Source organism: Nerophis ophidion, linkage group LG16 (assembly GCF_033978795.1).
Source record: "Nerophis ophidion isolate RoL-2023_Sa linkage group LG16, RoL_Noph_v1.0, whole genome shotgun sequence".
Taxonomy (NCBI): Eukaryota; Metazoa; Chordata; class Actinopteri; order Syngnathiformes; family Syngnathidae; genus Nerophis; species Nerophis ophidion.
Window position 1 is genome coordinate 42,916,342 of NC_084626.1, and position 17,125 is coordinate 42,933,466.

The 17,125-nt window shown below is 42.6% G+C and overlaps 1 protein-coding gene across 2 annotated transcripts in view; it reads right to left on the reverse strand.

Annotated features, from left to right (window-relative positions):
* Nucleotides 1-17,125, reverse strand: part of LOC133535427 (ataxin-7) — a 127,633-nt gene that overhangs the window by 11,566 nt on the left and 98,942 nt on the right. Inside the window, exons 6-13 of one of the 2 annotated variants that reach the window (XM_061875259.1) lie at nucleotides 16,954-17,125; nucleotides 15,495-15,636; nucleotides 15,275-15,407; nucleotides 15,040-15,122; nucleotides 10,075-10,343; nucleotides 4,501-4,690; nucleotides 4,250-4,371; nucleotides 486-1,578 (exon numbers count right to left, since the gene is read on the reverse strand). The exon at nucleotides 16,954-17,125 is cut by the window's right edge and continues 126 nt beyond it. In XM_061875259.1, coding sequence (XP_061731243.1) covers nucleotides 486-1,578; nucleotides 4,250-4,371; nucleotides 4,501-4,690; nucleotides 10,075-10,343; nucleotides 15,040-15,122; nucleotides 15,275-15,407; nucleotides 15,495-15,636; nucleotides 16,954-17,125 — 2,204 coding nt within the window. Of the gene's footprint in view, nucleotides 1-485; nucleotides 1,579-4,249; nucleotides 4,372-4,500; nucleotides 4,691-10,074; nucleotides 10,344-15,039; nucleotides 15,123-15,274; nucleotides 15,637-16,953 lie in introns of both variants that reach the window. The other variant, XM_061875258.1, reaches the window with a different exon arrangement.

Consider the following 17,125-nt stretch of genomic DNA (forward strand, 5'->3'; position numbering starts at 1 on the left):
ACTTCCCCCTACGTCCGTTTTACAAAGTCATCAATTTTACTTTTTGAAACCGATAATGATAATTTACGATATCACATTTTAAAGCATTTATCGGCCCATAATATCGGCAGTCCGATATTATCGGACGTCTCTATTTATTACTGTTGATTGGCAACACTAAATGGGCCCTAATGTGTGGATGTTGAGGTTGCGACTTGTCCAGGGTGTATCCCGCCTTTCACCCGAGTGCAGCTGAGATAGGCTGCAGCATCCCCCCCCCCCCCATGACTATTAGAGATGTCCGACAATATCGGACTGCCGATATTATCGACCGATAAATGCTTTAAAATGTAACATCGGAAATGATCTGTATTGGTTTCAAAAAGTAAAATTTCTGACTTTTTAAAACGCCGCTGTGTACACGGACGTAGGGGGAAGTGCAGACTGCCAATAAACCTTAAAAAGTGCTATATAAATATAATTCACTTCACAGGCATGCAACCTACCTGATGTAAGTGGGAGTTGTTTGGTAGCCCCGGCGCCGCTGGAATGCTCCGCCCGTGCTTCCCGTGGATGTTGTTTACGGCCGGGGACTTGGCCACCTTGGGTCTACCCGGCCCGAGTCCTCCGCCGCCGCTATTAAGACCACTGGAGGCGGGAGAGCTCTTGCGTTTTTTGCTCTCCAGGCGCCCATCTGAGGAGTGGTGGCTGAAGCTGGTGTGGTGCTCGGCTGATGACTGGTGGTGCACAAAAGGCCCCAGCGAGAGGGTGGAGTCGCTGCTGTTCATCACCACGCTCATGCGCTTGATGGACTCGGCGGAACTGCCCGAGGGAGGACCTCGCGCCGGCGGGCCCGAGGAGCTGCCCGCCGATCCTCCGGAAAGCTCGGCCTTGAGGCTGAGGGAGTTCGTGCGCACGCTCGGGCCGCAGTTGAGGCCGACGCTGTGGACTCCGCTGGATAAGGATGAAGACGCGGAAGGTAGTGAGCTGTGGTGGTAGGTGGTGCTCCCTGAGCTGCCCACATTTGCACAGTTCTTTTTGAAAGAGGACGAGGGAGAATAGTTGGCGTTTGGCGGTTCGGAGGAGCTGTGGGAGGATGGGAGGACAGAGCTGTTCTTCCTCCTCTTTCCCGAGCTGAAGCTGGTGCTGCTACTGTGACTGTTGGCTGCCACAGAGGTGGGGGTGACCGGTGTGGAGGAGCCAGTGGAGATCTCTTTGGGCCTGAAGGACACTGATCTTGTAGTGCTGCTGCTGGAAGGACGGGACTTAAGCGCCCGGCCCGAGGCCAGGGAAGAGGCGGAGGGGGAGGTGGAGGAGGACAAATGAGCTGAAGGCATCTGCGGCGACGAAGACACTTGTCGGGCCTGCGCGGTGCCGTAGGCCGGGTGCTCGGACCCTCCTTGCAGACAGCTGCGGGCATTTAAGGTGGTCCCATAGGGGAGCAGAGGCTTGCCCTCGTGTGATTGGCTGTAAGGGGTCTGGGTCAAGGTCGAAGGTGGGCCCAGGAAGCCTGACGACGGGGCGCTACCGTGGGAATTTGTGCTTGTCCTATGGGCAGGTGCAAAAGAGGAGCTGTTCTCCAAGGCCAAGGGGATTTTCCTGTGGCAAGAAGATGCAGGATTTAACATCGGAAACCAACTTGGAACACTTCTTTTAGTTTTGTTTAGCCAATTTTACATTTCAGTTAACTCAGGTTTCAGCAAGTCAAATTTAAGACTTTTTAAGACATTTTTAATGCCAACTGGAATTAAATTTCTAAGGGAGAGACCCGCCACACGGCGGAGGAAACTCATTTGGGCCGCTTGTACCCGTGATCTTATCCTTTCGGTCATGACCCAAAGCTCATGACCATAGGTGAGGATGGGAACGTAGATCGACCGGTAAATTGAGAGCTTTGCCTTCCGGCTCAGCTCCTTCTTCACCACAACGGATCGGTACAACGTCCGCATTACTGAAGACGCCGCACCGATCCGCCTGTCGATCTCACGATCCACTCTTCCCCCACTCGTGAACAAGACTCCTAGGTACTTGAACTCCTCCACTTGGGGCAGGGTCTCCTCTCCAACCCGGAGATGGCATTCCACCCTTTTCCGGGCGAGAACCATGGACTCGGACTTGGAGGTGCTGATTCTCATTCCGGTCGCTTCACACTCGGCTGCGAACCGATCCAGCGAGAGCTGAAGATCCCGGTCAGATGAAGCCATCAGGACCACATCATCTGCAAAAAGCAGAGACCTAATCCTGCGGTCACCAAACCGGAACCCCTCAACGCCTTGGAGATAGGGTGAGAAGCTCTGCCATCCGGGAGGAACTCAAAGTAAAGCCGCTGCTCCTTCACATGGAGAGGAGCCAGATGAGGTGGTTCGGGCATCTGGTCAGGATGCCACCCGAACGCCTCCCTAGGGAGGTGTTTAGGGCACGTCCAACCGGTAGGAGCCCACGGGGAAGACCCAGGACACGTTGGGAAGACTATGTCTCCCGGCTGGCCTGGGAACGCCTCGGGATCCCCCGGGAAGAGCTAGACGAAGTGGCTGGGGAGAGGGAAGTCTGGGTTTCCCTGCTTAGGCTGTTGCCCCCGCGACCCGACCTCGGATAAGCGGAAGATGAGGGATGGATGGATGGACGGAATTAAATTTAAGGCCGAAAAAAATAATAAAAAATCTATAAATCAGGGATGCACCGAAATGAAAATTTGTGGCCGAAGCCGAATAAAATTTAAACGTTTTCCCGAAGGCCGAATACCGAATAATGAATGCAGTTTTTCACAATTTTTTTGATATTGCATAAATAGCCTAGAATAAATATTTAGACATGTTTTTCAAATAAAGTAATTTTTTATTGAATATTGACATTTTTTTAATATTCCAGTAGCCTTTGCTTTTCAAAAAAAGCACAAAGTTTTTCATTTATATTAGGCCTTCAAACAAAACATGCATTCCAAAAAAAAAATAAAGTGGATAAACCCACAACAAATGAATTATTGTCCTTTTGGCAAAAGTCTGCTTAGCCACAGTAGATATGCTAATAATGTAAACAGAAGGCTCAAGTAAATCTCAATAAGTGTGTGCTTGTAACCTCATACACTTATACAGGTAGCCTACACAACAGGCTAATTATGTAAACTAAATCTCAATTAAGTGTGTGCTTGTAACCTCATACACTTATACAGGTAGCCTACACAACAGGCTAATAATGTAAACTAAATCTCAATAAGCGTGTGCTTGTAACCTCATACACTTATACAGGTACACAACATATCCCAACGTCACTGCACGTTGGTTGATTGCGTCACCCCTCAAAAAATTGCGTCACACGCCACTATTCGGCCTTGTTTTTAACTCATTCCACCGAAGGCCGAATGTGGCTTTTTTTGCCATATTCGGACGAATATATTCGGTTACAGATTAATCGGTGCATCCCTACTATAAATATAACCAAAGGTTGGGGATCCCACTGTGCTACAACCTCACTGACAATCAGTCAAGTTTACTTTTTGTATGTTTATTAATAAACAAATTGACAAGCACCACTCTGCCAAACAGCTTATCAAAAATCTTGAGAGATCCAAAAACTTTGACATCCAAAACAAACAAACCAACACCAGTAAAAACATAATAACCGAGGTGAGGGTAAAAATTATTTACATTTGGTCAATAATAGTGCAAAACAGTATAATAACATCAACAACAAAACACTGAACACACACTCAGTTGAGCTTCAGCTGGCTGTTCTCATTCGCTAGTTCTGCCTCTATTTTTTTCAGCTCACTCATTTTTTCTTTGTATCTCTTGAAGAGTCTCGGAAAGCTTTCTGAGGGATCGCTTGTGCACGCCAGTTTTCCGAGACTCTGTATTTAGTTAGCGCAGGCAGCATGAAGCAGGGCTTTTATTGTGAAGATAGGAAATGTGCAGTCGGCCTTTAGAGTTTTGACGGAAGGTACGGCGCGAAAGTCTGTTGAAATAAAAAGTGTTTCTCGCCTTCCTCTCTGTCCTTTTTTCATAATAATGAACTGGCAGCAGCCAGCGTCATCTCACAAGACCCTCCGGTACCGTGAATGTCATTTAAGTGACGTCTTGGTGAAGATTGATGATCACTAATTTTTAGGTATATTTTTTTTTAAAAGCCTGGCTGGAGATCGACTGACACACCCCCCGCGGTCGACTGGTAGCTCGCGATCGACGTAATGGGCACCCCTGGAGTAAAGCATGTGACAACCATCCCCATTCTTGTCTAAGGTAGATTATCAATATTAGAACCTGAAATCACTTACTTCCACATCTGAGAGTTGACGTGCCTGTCCACCATGGTGGAGAGGACACATTGCATTCTGTCCCATCGTCTGTCAAAGGAGTAACAGCCTCTCCCGAACAGTCGACTTCCAAACGTACAGTACTAAAAACAAGAAGGGGCATAACTTGTTTTTAATTACAGTGCGGTATAAATAAATGCCAAAGTCTGGCCGATTGACAATGATGTGCAATGCTTATTTAAACGGAACATAAGATAGTAGAGAACACTTACAGCTACCGGTCGAGGGTGATAACCTGAATAGTGACAGTGCAGTTTGTCGGCGCTCTCTTCTCGCTCCTCGTTCTCTCCCTCGTCACTAGAGGCTCGAGAAAACCCGTCAGGAGCACTTTGGGGATGGTGCGGTGACTCGTGGACCGCTGCAGGGTCGACGGGGGTACCGGCCCCATGCGTGTTGTTTAGCCTGTTGGAGGGCCAGAGACATGTGATTCTCAAGGTGAACTTACTGGATGACAGGACAAAATCAGCTGCAGTTTACCTCAACTTAAGAGTATTTTGAGATACAGACAGCCTCTTGGCTTTTTCGTACGCTTAAAGTTGCGAGCATAAATGTGAGTTAGGAACATTTCCACAGCTTGTTGGCGTTTTGAATGCCAGACTGGATGACATAAGATGTGCCCAAAAATCCAGTCCTAGCCAGAAAGGGTGTATCTAGACCAGGGGTAGGGAACCTGTGGCTCTTTTGATGACTGCATCTGGCTCTCGGATAAATCTGAGCTGACATTGCTTAACACGATAAGTGATGAATGATTCCACTTGTAATCACAGTGTTAAAAATAACGTTCAAAATATAAAACATTCTCATGTTATGTTCAAGAAGTTGCGTTCATGGTAAAAAGGTATTTATTTATTATTGGTTAGTGTGGGGTTTGCTCTCCTGGGCGTTCTTCAGACCACCAAGCACTGACACGAGAGCCTGTTACAGGGTTGCAATATTGTTATATTTTTCAATAAGTCTCTCAGTTGCTTTCCAGCAGATGTATTTTTCTCTTCCGTTCTCACTCGCACTCTGGCTCCAGCTCCAACCCTGTCTCTCCTCCTGGCTGCTGCTTATAACAGAGCGACAGGTGATTAGATAACAAAGCCCAGGTGGGCCGTCTACGCGCCTGTCGCTGATTTCGAGGCTGGTCCTGGCAACACCCCGCTTCGCTGCAGGCCCGCAGGCCACGCCCCTCCACAGTTAGCTTCAGAATAACAATGTTATTACAAAGAATAAGAGACCTATGTTGGTCTTACTTAAAAATGCACACGTTTAAATGTGTTCAGTGTTAAAAAAATATATATTATATGGCTCTTACGGAAATAAATTTGAAAACATTTGGCTTCTTGGCTCTTTCAGCCAAAAAGGTTCCCGACCCCTGATCTAGACTGACCATACGTCCTCTTTTCCCTGGACATGTCCTCTTTTGCGGGGCTGTCCAGGCTGGGTTTCTTAAACGCCTCAAATGTCCGGCATTTTGAGTTAGGGTTGCATGTATTTTCAATGTTCGCTCAGAATTAAGAATAGGTAAAAAACAAAACAAATTGTGGAGCTAGGGCTGGGCGATATACTCGATATACATTTGTATGCACGTACAACACTGAAGACCTTCAGTATATCAGTATGTGGAATTAAATTATGGAATGGATTAAGCAAAGCGATCAAACAATGTACTAATATGATCCACTTCAAGGAACTCTTCAAACTTAAAGTGTTCATAAAGTACAAAGAAGAAGAACCATGATAAATATTCTGAATGTATTTCGTGCATTCTCAAAATAATCTTACTTATCTCATCATATAAAATATAATTTACTTCACCAATTATTACTTATTTATTTTTATTGTGATTAAATTGAGAACAAAAGTTTAGCAACTGTTATGTAAAAGAAAAGGGGTAGGATTAAATAAGCTCTGCTTCTTCCTACTCCTTTTCGAACATGTTGAAAAGAGAAACTGGAAATTGTGATGTATCTTGTTGTATGCTTGAATGTTCCAAATAAACTTAAACTCAACTCAACTCAAAAGGTACTGTTACATAATATCTACGGTTTTCCCACACACAAGTGAATGCAAGGCATACTTGGTCAACATCCATACAGGTCACACTGAGGGTGGCCGTATAAACAACTTTAACATTGTTACAAATATGCACCACACTGTGAACCTACACCAAGCACGAATGACAAACACATTTCGGGAGAAACGCCGCACCGTAACACAACAGAACAAATACCCAGAATCCCATGCAGCACTAACTTTTAAGGGACGCTGCAATATACAAGCCCTACTGCCCCCTACCCCGCCCCACCTCAATCTCCACATGCTCCCAGAGCATGACCCAAATTCCAAGCTGCAGTTTTGAGGCATGTTAAAAAATATAATGCAGTTTGTGGCTTCAATAATTAATATGGCAGTGCCATGTTGGCATTTTTTTCCATAACTTGAGTTGATATATTTTGGAAAACCTTGTTACATTTTTTAATGCAGGGGTGCCCAAACTCTTTCCACTGAGGGCCGCACATGAAAAAATTAAAGCATGCGGGGGCCATTTTGATATTTTTAATTTTCAAACCATAACAAAATATATGGATTTTTAAAAAGATATTTTAAATTTAGGGGTCCCGGGGACCATAAAGGGTCTCAGTTAATAAAATATTAAAAATAATTAATTTTTTTATTGTTATTTTTTATTTAACGCTTACAGTAAATCTCTATATCAACTTTAAAAAAAAAGGGTTTTATGGCATTTCTGTCAAAAACAACTTTGTTTTTCATAGTAAAACTAAAATATGCAGTATTTAGTAATTCGAGCCCTAAAACATCAATAATGCAGGACACCATTGATTTGAGTAATTTTATATTTATGAGTAATCACAGTGAAAAGATAAATAAAATACCTCTAAGTATATTTGGAATCCAAAAAGTGCCCCAATCAAAAAGTGATACATTTTTATTGTTTTTTTTTATTATTTAACTTTCAACACTTTTGTTACGAGATCAACTTCAGATATATCTGTCAACTTTACGTTTAAACTATTATTTTGTTCGTTTTATGCTCTTTTGTCAACGAAAACTTTGTATGTAATGTGTATATATATATAGATATTTTTATTTTTTATTTTATTTATTTTTTTTACAATTGTTTTTAACATGGCTGGGCAGCACTTTGGAAACGTTATTGTTGTTTAAATGTGCTATATAAATAAAGTGGATTGGATTGGATTGATTTATATGGCAACTGCACAATATATGCAATATTTACCACATAAAACATTTTAAAATTAAATATTTGAACTAATTGGAGCTTTGAAAATAATTCATTTTAACATGGATATTTTTGGTCATTGTTTTTTGGGGGAGCAATAGCAAAAAAATCAAAAATAAAGAAAGACAAAAGAAAAAAAACAGCCTGCTTGGCAGCTTTGTGTCAACATTGCAACTTTTTCTCGATAGATTTCCCCTCGTTGTAATATTTTTTATGTTCTTTTTTATTTTTGCAATAGCATTTCAATCTAGCGGGGCATCACAACAAAATTAGGCATAATAATGTGTTCATTCCATGACGGTATATATCGGTATCGGTTGATATCGGAATTGGTAATTAATTCATCCAGCGGGGCATCACAACAAAATTAGGCATAATAATGTGTTCATTCCACGACTGTATATATCGGTATCAGTTGATATCGGAATAGGTAATTAATTCATCCAGCGGGGCATCACAACAAAATTAGGCATAATAATGTGTTCATTCCACGACGGTATATATCGGTATCGGTTGATATCGGAATTGGTAATTAATTAATCCAGCAGGAAATCACAACAAAATTAGGCATAATAATGTGTTCATTCCACGACTGTATATATCGGTATCGGTTGATATCGGAATTGGTAATTAATTCATCCAGCGGGGCATCACAACAAAATTAGGCATAATAATGTGTTCATTCCACGACTGCATATATCGGTATCGGTTGATATCGGAATTGGTAATTAATTCATCCAGCGGGGCATCACAACAAAATTAGGCATAATAATGTGTTCATTCCACGACTGCATATATCGGTATCGGTTGATATCGGAATTGGTAATTAATTCATCCAGCGGGGCATCACAACAAAATTAGGCATAATAATGTGTTCATTCCACGACTGTATATATCGGTATTGGTTGATATCGGAATTGGTAATTAATTCATCCAGCGGGGCATCACAACAAAATTAGGCATAATAATGTGTTCATTCCACGACGGTATATATCGGTATCGGTTGATATCGGAATTGGTAATTAATTCATCCAGCGGGGCATCACAACAAAATTAGGCATAATAATGTGTTCATTCCACGACTGTATATATCGGTATCGGTTGATATCGGAATTGGTAATTAATTCATCCAGCGGGGCATCACAACAAAATTAGGCATAATAATGTGTTCATTCCACGACTGTATATATCGGTATCAGTTGATATCGGAATAGGTAATTAATTCATCCAGCGGGGCATCACAACAAAATTAGGCATAATAATGTGTTCATTCCACGACGGTATATATCGGTATCGGTTGATATCGGAATTGGTAATTAATTAATCCAGCAGGAAATCACAACAAAATTAGGCATAATAATGTGTTCATTCCACGACTTTATATATCGGTATCGGTTGATATCGGAATTGGTAATTAATTCATCCAGCGGGGCATCACAACAAAATTAGGCATAATAATGTGTTCATTCCACGACTGCATATATCGGTATCGGTTGATATCGGAATTGGTAATTAATTCATCCAGCGGGGCATCACAACAAAATTAGGCATAATAATGTGTTCATTCCACGACTGCATATATCGGTATCGGTTGATATCGGAATTGGTAATTAATTCATCCAGCGGGGCATCACAACAAAATTAGGCATAATAATGTGTTCATTCCACGACTGTATATATCGGTATTGGTTGATATCGGAATTGGTAATTAATTCATCCAGCGGGGCATCACAACAAAATTAGGCATAATAATGTGTTCATTCCACGACGGTATATATCGGTATCGGTTGATATCGGAATTGGTAATTAATTCATCCAGCGGGGCATCACAACAAAATTAGGCATAATAATGTGTTCATTCCACGACTGTATATATCGGTATCGGTTGATATCGGAATTGGTAATTAATTCATCCAGCGGGGCATCACAACAAAATTAGGCATAATAATGTGTTCATTCCACGACGGTATATATCGGTATCGGTTGATATCGGAATTGGTAATTAATTCATCCAGCGGGGCATCACAACAAAATTAGGCATAATAATGTGTTCATTCCACGACTGTATATATCGGTATCGGTTGATATCGGAATTGGTAATTAATTCGTCCAGCGGGGCATCACAACAAAATTAGGCATAATAATGTGTTCATTCCACGACTGTATATATCGGTATCGGTTGATATCGGAATTGGTAATTAATTCATCCAGCGGGGCATCACAACAAAATTAGGCATAATAATGTGTTCATTCCACGACTGTATATATCGGTATCGGTTGATATCGGAATTGGTAATTAATGCATCCAGCGGGGCATCACAACAAAATTAGGCATAATAATGTGTTCATTCCACGACTGTATATATCGGTATCGGTAATTAAGAGTTGGACGATATCGGAATATCGGCAAAAAATCCATTATCGGACATCTCTACTTGTAAGTTGAGGTACCACAGTGATTTGAACTCAGTTATGACAGACAATAGTCGAGTGTCGCTAAATGTAAACGAAACAAGAATAAAAACGATCAAAGACTGACCGTGGAACACCAGGGCTGTGAAATTTTGGTCTTGTGGCTTCTGGGGTGGGTCCGTTGCCATGAGCCACCGGGTGGACATCATGAGAAGCGGGGAGCTGGAGGGAGGGGTGTGGGTCCCTGAGAGGGGGGTTTGGCTGGGAATGGGTTTGGTGGTGTTCTCTCTCCTTCTCCCTCTCCCGCTCTTTTGTTCTGTTCTTGTGCTCGGCCAGCAATGTGTCAAAGCGTTTCCTCCGCCCTGGCACTGCCCTCCGCTGGTTTAAGGAATGTGTCTGGCAAAAGAGAGGTCAGAAGTCAAAAACTGTGCCTGAGAAAAAAACACCTGCTCCGCTTCCAGTTTTAGTTTTAACATGGACCGAAGGCTTAAAATGGTGCAATATGAACACATCTTGACGGACGCCGTGGATTTCAGGGATAACATTTCAATCAGTCAGAGTTGAAAAAATGAGGGGATATTCCTACTGAATTATTAACTAATCTGATCTACCAAGAATTTATACATATCAAATCCATCAAATCTCCAACGAAAATTATGCCAGAAGCTTGTTGATGCCCAAAAAAAAGTGGTTAACATTTAACTAAATATTATTAGAGTTGTTTTTGAGCCTGTATGTAACGGCAAGAAGGTAATGACATTTATCTCGATTCTCAATTATTATCTTTGAACCAACTCTCTTGTTTGAGTCACACATCATGATTGTGTTACTAAAAAAGGCCTTCTTTCATCTCCGTAATATCGCTAAAATGTGTTCCATTTTGTCCACCAGCGACACTGAGATCATTATTCATGCGTTCGCTACGTCTGGTCACTAATTAATGTAACCTATTATTTTCGGGTCTCCCCATGTCTAGCATTAAAAGATTACAGTTGGTCCAAAATGCGGCTGCTAGACTTTTGACAAGAACAATCAATGTTTATTTATATGTCTCAAAGGGCTGCACAAACCACAACAACATCCTCGGTTCAGATCCCACATCAGGGCAAGGAAAAACTCAACCCATTGGAATGACAATGAGAAACCTTGGAGAGGACCGCAGATGTGAGTGACATAATAGTGAGAGTCCAGTCCATAGTGGATCTAACATAATAGTGAGAATCCAGTCCATAGTGGATCTAACATAATAGTGTGAGAGTCCAGTCCATAGTGGATCTAACATAATAGTGAAAATCCAGTCCATAGTGGATCTAACATAACAGTGTGAAAGTTAATCAATCAATCAATCAATGTTTACTTATATAGCCCTAAATCACTAGTCAAGTCCAAAGTGGATCTAACATAATAGTGTGAGAGTTCAGTCCATAGTGGATCTAACATAATAGTGAGAGTCCAGTCCATAGTGGATCTAACATAATAGTGAGAGAGTCCAGTCCATAATGGATCTAACAGAATCGTGAGAGTCCAGTCCATAGTGGATCTAACATAATAGTGTGAGATTCCAGTCCATGGTGGATCTAATATAATAGTGAGCATCCAGTCCATAGTGGATCTAACATAATAGTGAGCATCCAGTCCATAGTGGATCTAACATAATAGTGAGAGTCCAGTCCATAATGGATCTAACATAATAGTGTGAGAGTCCAGTCCATAGTGGATCTAATATAATAGTGAGAGTCCAGTCCATAGTGGATCTAACATAATATTGTGAGCGTCCAGTCCTTAGTGGATCTAACATAATAGTGAGAGTCCAGTCCATAGTGGATCAAACATAATAGTGAGAGTCCAGTCCATCGTGGATCTAACATAATAGTGAGCATCCAGTCCATAGTGGCTCTAACATAATAGTGAGAGTCCAGTCCATAGTGGCTCTAACATGATAGTGAGAGAGTCCAGTCCATAGTGGATCTAACATAATAGTGAGCATCCAATCCATAGTGGATCTAACATAATAGTGAGAGTCCAGTCCATCGTGGATCTAACATGATAGTGTGAGCGTCCAGTCCGTAGTGGATCTAATATAATAGTGAGAGTCCAGTCCATAGTGGATCTAATATAATAGTGAGAGTCCAGTCCATAGTGGATCTAACATAATAGTGTGAGATTCCAGTCCATAGTTGATCTAACATAATAGTGAGAGTCCAGTCCATCGTGGATCTAACATAACAGTGTGAAAGTCCAGTCCAAAGTGGATCTACCATAATAGTGAGAGTGCAGTCCATAGTGGATCTAACATAATAGCGAGAGTCCAGTCCATCGTGGATCTAACATGATAGCGTGAGAGTCCAGTCCATAGTGGATCTAACATAATAGTGTGAGAGTCCAGTCCATAGTGGATCTAACATTATAGTGTGAGAGTCCAGTCCATAGTGGATCTAACATAAAAGTGAGCATCCAGTCCATAGTGGATCTAACATAACAGTGAGCGTCCAGTCCATGGTGGATCTAACATAATAGTGAGAGTCCAGTCCATAGTGGATCTCACATAATAGTGTGAGAGTCCAGCCCATAGTGGATCTAACATAATAGTGTGAGAGTCCAGTCCATAGTGGATCTAACATAATAGTGTGAGAGTGCAGTCCATAGTGGATCTAACATAATAGTGAGAGTTTAGTTCATAGTCCCCGCATATGCGGTCCCCTCCAAGGTTTCTCATTGTTATCCCTGTGGGTTGAGTTTTTCCTTGCCCTGATGTGGGATCTGAGCTGAGGATGTCATTTTGGTTTGTGCAGCCCTTTGAGACACTCGTGATTTAGGGCTATATGAGTAAACATTGATTGATTGACTGATTGAATTACATTTATGCCTGTCATAAATATATGCACACTTTTTCTATTTGGCATCCAAATATACAGCACAGGCCAAAAGTTTGGACACACCTTCTCATTCAATGCGTTTTCCTTATTTTCGTGATTATTTACATTGTAGATTGTCATATGAACGGCTGTGAAGTGAAAACCCTTTCAGGGGACTAGAGAATGCCAAGAGTGTGCAAAGCAGTAATCAGAGCAAAGGGTGGCTATTTTGAAGAAACAAGAATATAAAACATGTGTTCAGTTATTTCACCTTTTTTTGTTAAGTAGATAAAACTCCACGTGTTCATTCATAGTTTTGATGCCTTCGGTGACAATCTACAATGTAAATAGTAGAGATGTCCGATAATATCGGACTGCTGACATTATCGGCCGATAAATGCTTTAAAATGTAATATCGGAAATTATCGGTATCGGTTTCAAAAAGAAAAATGTATGACTTTTTAAAATGTAGGGACGTAGGGCGAAGTACAGAGCGCCAATTAACCTTAGAGGCACTGTCTTTGCGTGCCGGCCCAATCGTATAATATCTAGGGCTTTTCCCACACACACAAGCAAATGCAATGTATACTTGGTCAACAGCCATACAGGTCACACTGAGGGTGGCCGTATAAACAACTTTAACACTGTTACAAATATGCGCCACACCAAACAAGAATGACAAACACATTTCGGGAGAACATCCGCACCGTAACACAACAGAACAAATACCCAGAACCCCTTGCAGCACTAATCATTCCGGGACGCTACAATATACACCCCCCGCTACACCCTAATACTCAACCCCGCCCACCTCAACTTTCTCATGCTCTCTCAGGGAGAGCATGTCCCAAATTCCAAGATGATGTTTTGAGGCATGTTAAAAAAAAAAAAATAATGCACTTTGTGACTTCTATAATAAATATGGCAGTGCCATGTTGGCTTTTTTTCCATAACTTGAGTTGATTTATTTTGGAAAACCTTGTTACATTCCTCATCGCAGGGCCAACACAGATAGACGGACAACATTCACACACTGGGGCGGCATAGCTCGGTTGGTAGAGTGGCCGTGTCAGCAACTTGAGGGTTGCTGGTTCGATTCCTGCTTGTGCCATCCTAGTTACTGCCGTTGTGTCCTCGGGCAAGATACTTTACCCACCTGCTCCCAGTGCCACCCACACTGGTTTAAATGTAACTTAGATATTGGGTGTCACTATGTAAAGCGCTTTGAGTCACTTGAGAAAAGCGCTATATAAATATAATTCACTTCACTTCACTAGGGCCAATTTAGTGTTGCTAATCAACCTATCCCCAGGTGCATGTCTTTGGAAGTGGGAGGAAGCCGGAGTACACGTGACAACGAAGTTGGGAAAGGTGGCAATAAATACTGATAAAGTTGAGGAATGCTCATCAAACACTTATTTGGAACATCCCACAGGTGTGCAGGCTAATTGGGAACAGATGGGTGCCATGATTGGGTATAAAAAACTGCTTCCCGGGGAGAACATGCAAACTCCACACAGAAAGATCCCGAGCCCGGATTTGAACCCAGGACTGCAGGATCTTCGTATTGTGAGGCAGACGCACTAATTCCTCCCACTTCCAAAGAGATGCACCTGGGGATAGGTTGATTGGCAACACTAAATTGGCCCCTAGTGTGTGAATGTGAGTGTGAATGTTGTCTGTCTATCTGTGTTGGCCCTGCGAGGAGGTGGCGACTTGTCCAGGGTGGACCCCGCCTTCCGCCCGATTGTAGCTGAGATAGGCGCCAGCGCCCCCCGCCACCCCAAAAGGGAATAAGCGGTAGAAAATGGATGGATGGATGTTTTGAGGCATGTTGGAAAAAAAATAACGCACTTTGTGACTTCTATAATAAATATGGCAGTACCATGTTGGCTTTTTTTTCCATAACTTGAGTTGATTTATTTTGGAAAAACCTCGTTACATTGTTTAATGCATCCAGCGGGGCATCACAACAAAATTAGGCATAATAACGTGTTAATTCCACGACTGTATATATTGGTATCGGTTGATATCAGAATCGGTAATTAAGAGGAATATCTGCAAAAAAGCCATTATCGGACATCTCTAGTAAGTAGTCATGAAAGTAAAGAAAACACATTGAATGAGAAGGTGTGTCCAAACTTTAGGCCTGTACTGTACTTCATAATGCTGGCAATTTGAAGTAATACGTCATGACCTGCTAAGAATACAGCACGGAGAAGCAAGATCCTGGTTACCTTGCATGTTAGGGATCTTGTGCAGGGTTTCCGTGCTGTCACATCCGCAACGCCACAGTGGATGTCAGGATTGAACTCACGCTCTGAGTAGGAGAGAAATACATTACATTACATTACATTACAATACATTGCATACACAGTGAGGAAACAATATGTTAAGTGTAAGATTTTTCAACTATGGATTCCTAGAATGTAGTTTTGTTTCAAAAGTCCACCATTCCTTCCCCCAGCTCACCTGTCAGTTTCTTGTTAAAGTGGCGTCTGCTACCAGCACTGCTGCTGTTGTTGTTGTTGTTGTCCTGCTTCTTGTCCGAGACAGACAAGTGTCCTTTGCCATTAGGGACCTGTCCCAGTGTCGGTAAGGGAGGCTTTGGTATGGAGGGACAGTTAAGGCCTGGTTTAAGGGCTGAGGATGAGGAGGTGGTGATGGTGGTGGTGGTAGTGTTGGAGCTCACGGTGGTGCTAGAGGAAGATGTAGAGGAGGATGAGGTGGTGGTGGTGGTGGTGGTGGTGGTGGGAGCAGAGGGGGCCTGCACCAGCTTAGCTGACGAGTCCAAATTCAGAAGCATCTTCTCCACCTTGACAGCCGGGGTAAGGCTGGAAGAAAAGGTTACAGAAATGAAGAGGGCAGCAAGAAGGAAGCTGAGAGTTAGAAACAAAGAGCCGGTGAGAAACGCATGGTAGGAGACAAATGTGCACATGTGAGTGGAGCTGGGAGGGACAAAACATACGGTAAGTCTCATGACCCAGGGTTGAAAAACAAACTGTTTAAAGTGTTAGGATGTTCTGTATGTGACAGATTTACAACAATACATTTGTACATTGCACTGCATATACAAGAAACGGTCGAAATAGGGTGCTGGAATAAAACAAGTTTAACCAGAGCTCTATTCGGACAATTGTACTACATGTATTCCACAACTCCATACATAAATAAACTAGTTGTTAAGCTACAGTAAAAAAACATCTAATTTGGTCATATTACATACGTAAAACTCTAACATAAATCAAAGTAGAACTGTCATTAGCGTTCACAACATATTTAATATTGGCACAAGTGTTGATATTTTTGGATAAAAAAAGAAAAGGGATTTTTTTCAATATTATTGCCATATACCGTATTTTTCAGACTATAAGTCGCAGTTTTTTTCATAGTCTGGCCGGGGGTGCGACATGTACTCTGCAGCGACTTATGTGTGAAATTCTTAACACCCATCCATCCATCCATCATCTTCCGCTTATATTAGGTGGGGTCGCGGGGGCAGCAGCCTAAGCAGGGAAGCCCAGACTTCCCTCTCCCCAGCCACTTCGTCTAGCTCTTCCCGGGGGATCCCGAGGCGTTCCCAGGCCAGCCGGGAGACATAGTCTTCCCAACGTGTCCTGGGTCTTCCCCGTGGCCTCCTACCGGTCGGACGTGCCCTAAACACCTCCCTAGGGAGGCGTTCGGGTGGCATCCTGACCAGATGCCCAAGCCACCTCATCTGGCTCCTCTCGATGTGGAGTACCGTAAAATATCAAATAATATTATTTATCTCATTCGCGGAAGAGACGAAGAAAATGTCAGCAATCGTCACACACACGGGGGGAGGGTCATGGCAGAAGTGCATTGTGGGGCATGGAATGCTAACTGCTAACTGCTATATGCTACTGCCGTAGCTATTAAAGTGGATCATTTCATCGTTGGCGGCAACTTATAAAAACTGAGAAAGGCTGAAAAAAATGGCACCGAAAAGGAAATTATGTACTGCAGATTACACAATATCGAATAATATTATTTATCTCATTCGCGGAAGAGACCAAGAAAATGTCAGCAATCGTCACACACACGTCAGTCTGTGTTCTGTTCATTCTACCGTTACCAAAACGCGCTCAAACCTCGCGTTACACAATTCTACCAGGATGAGTGAAACTTACATCTTGTCCGGCTGGACCGTCCTGAAGGAAGGAAAGGGAGGTCTGCGCTGAATGCCGGGCAGTTTGTCTTTGGCTGGTTTAAGTAGTTTGGGATTGGAGGAGGCTGAGGAGGATGTTGAAGAGGAATACATGCTAGATGCTGCAGTAGAGGTTCGACCAAGGATCCCACCAC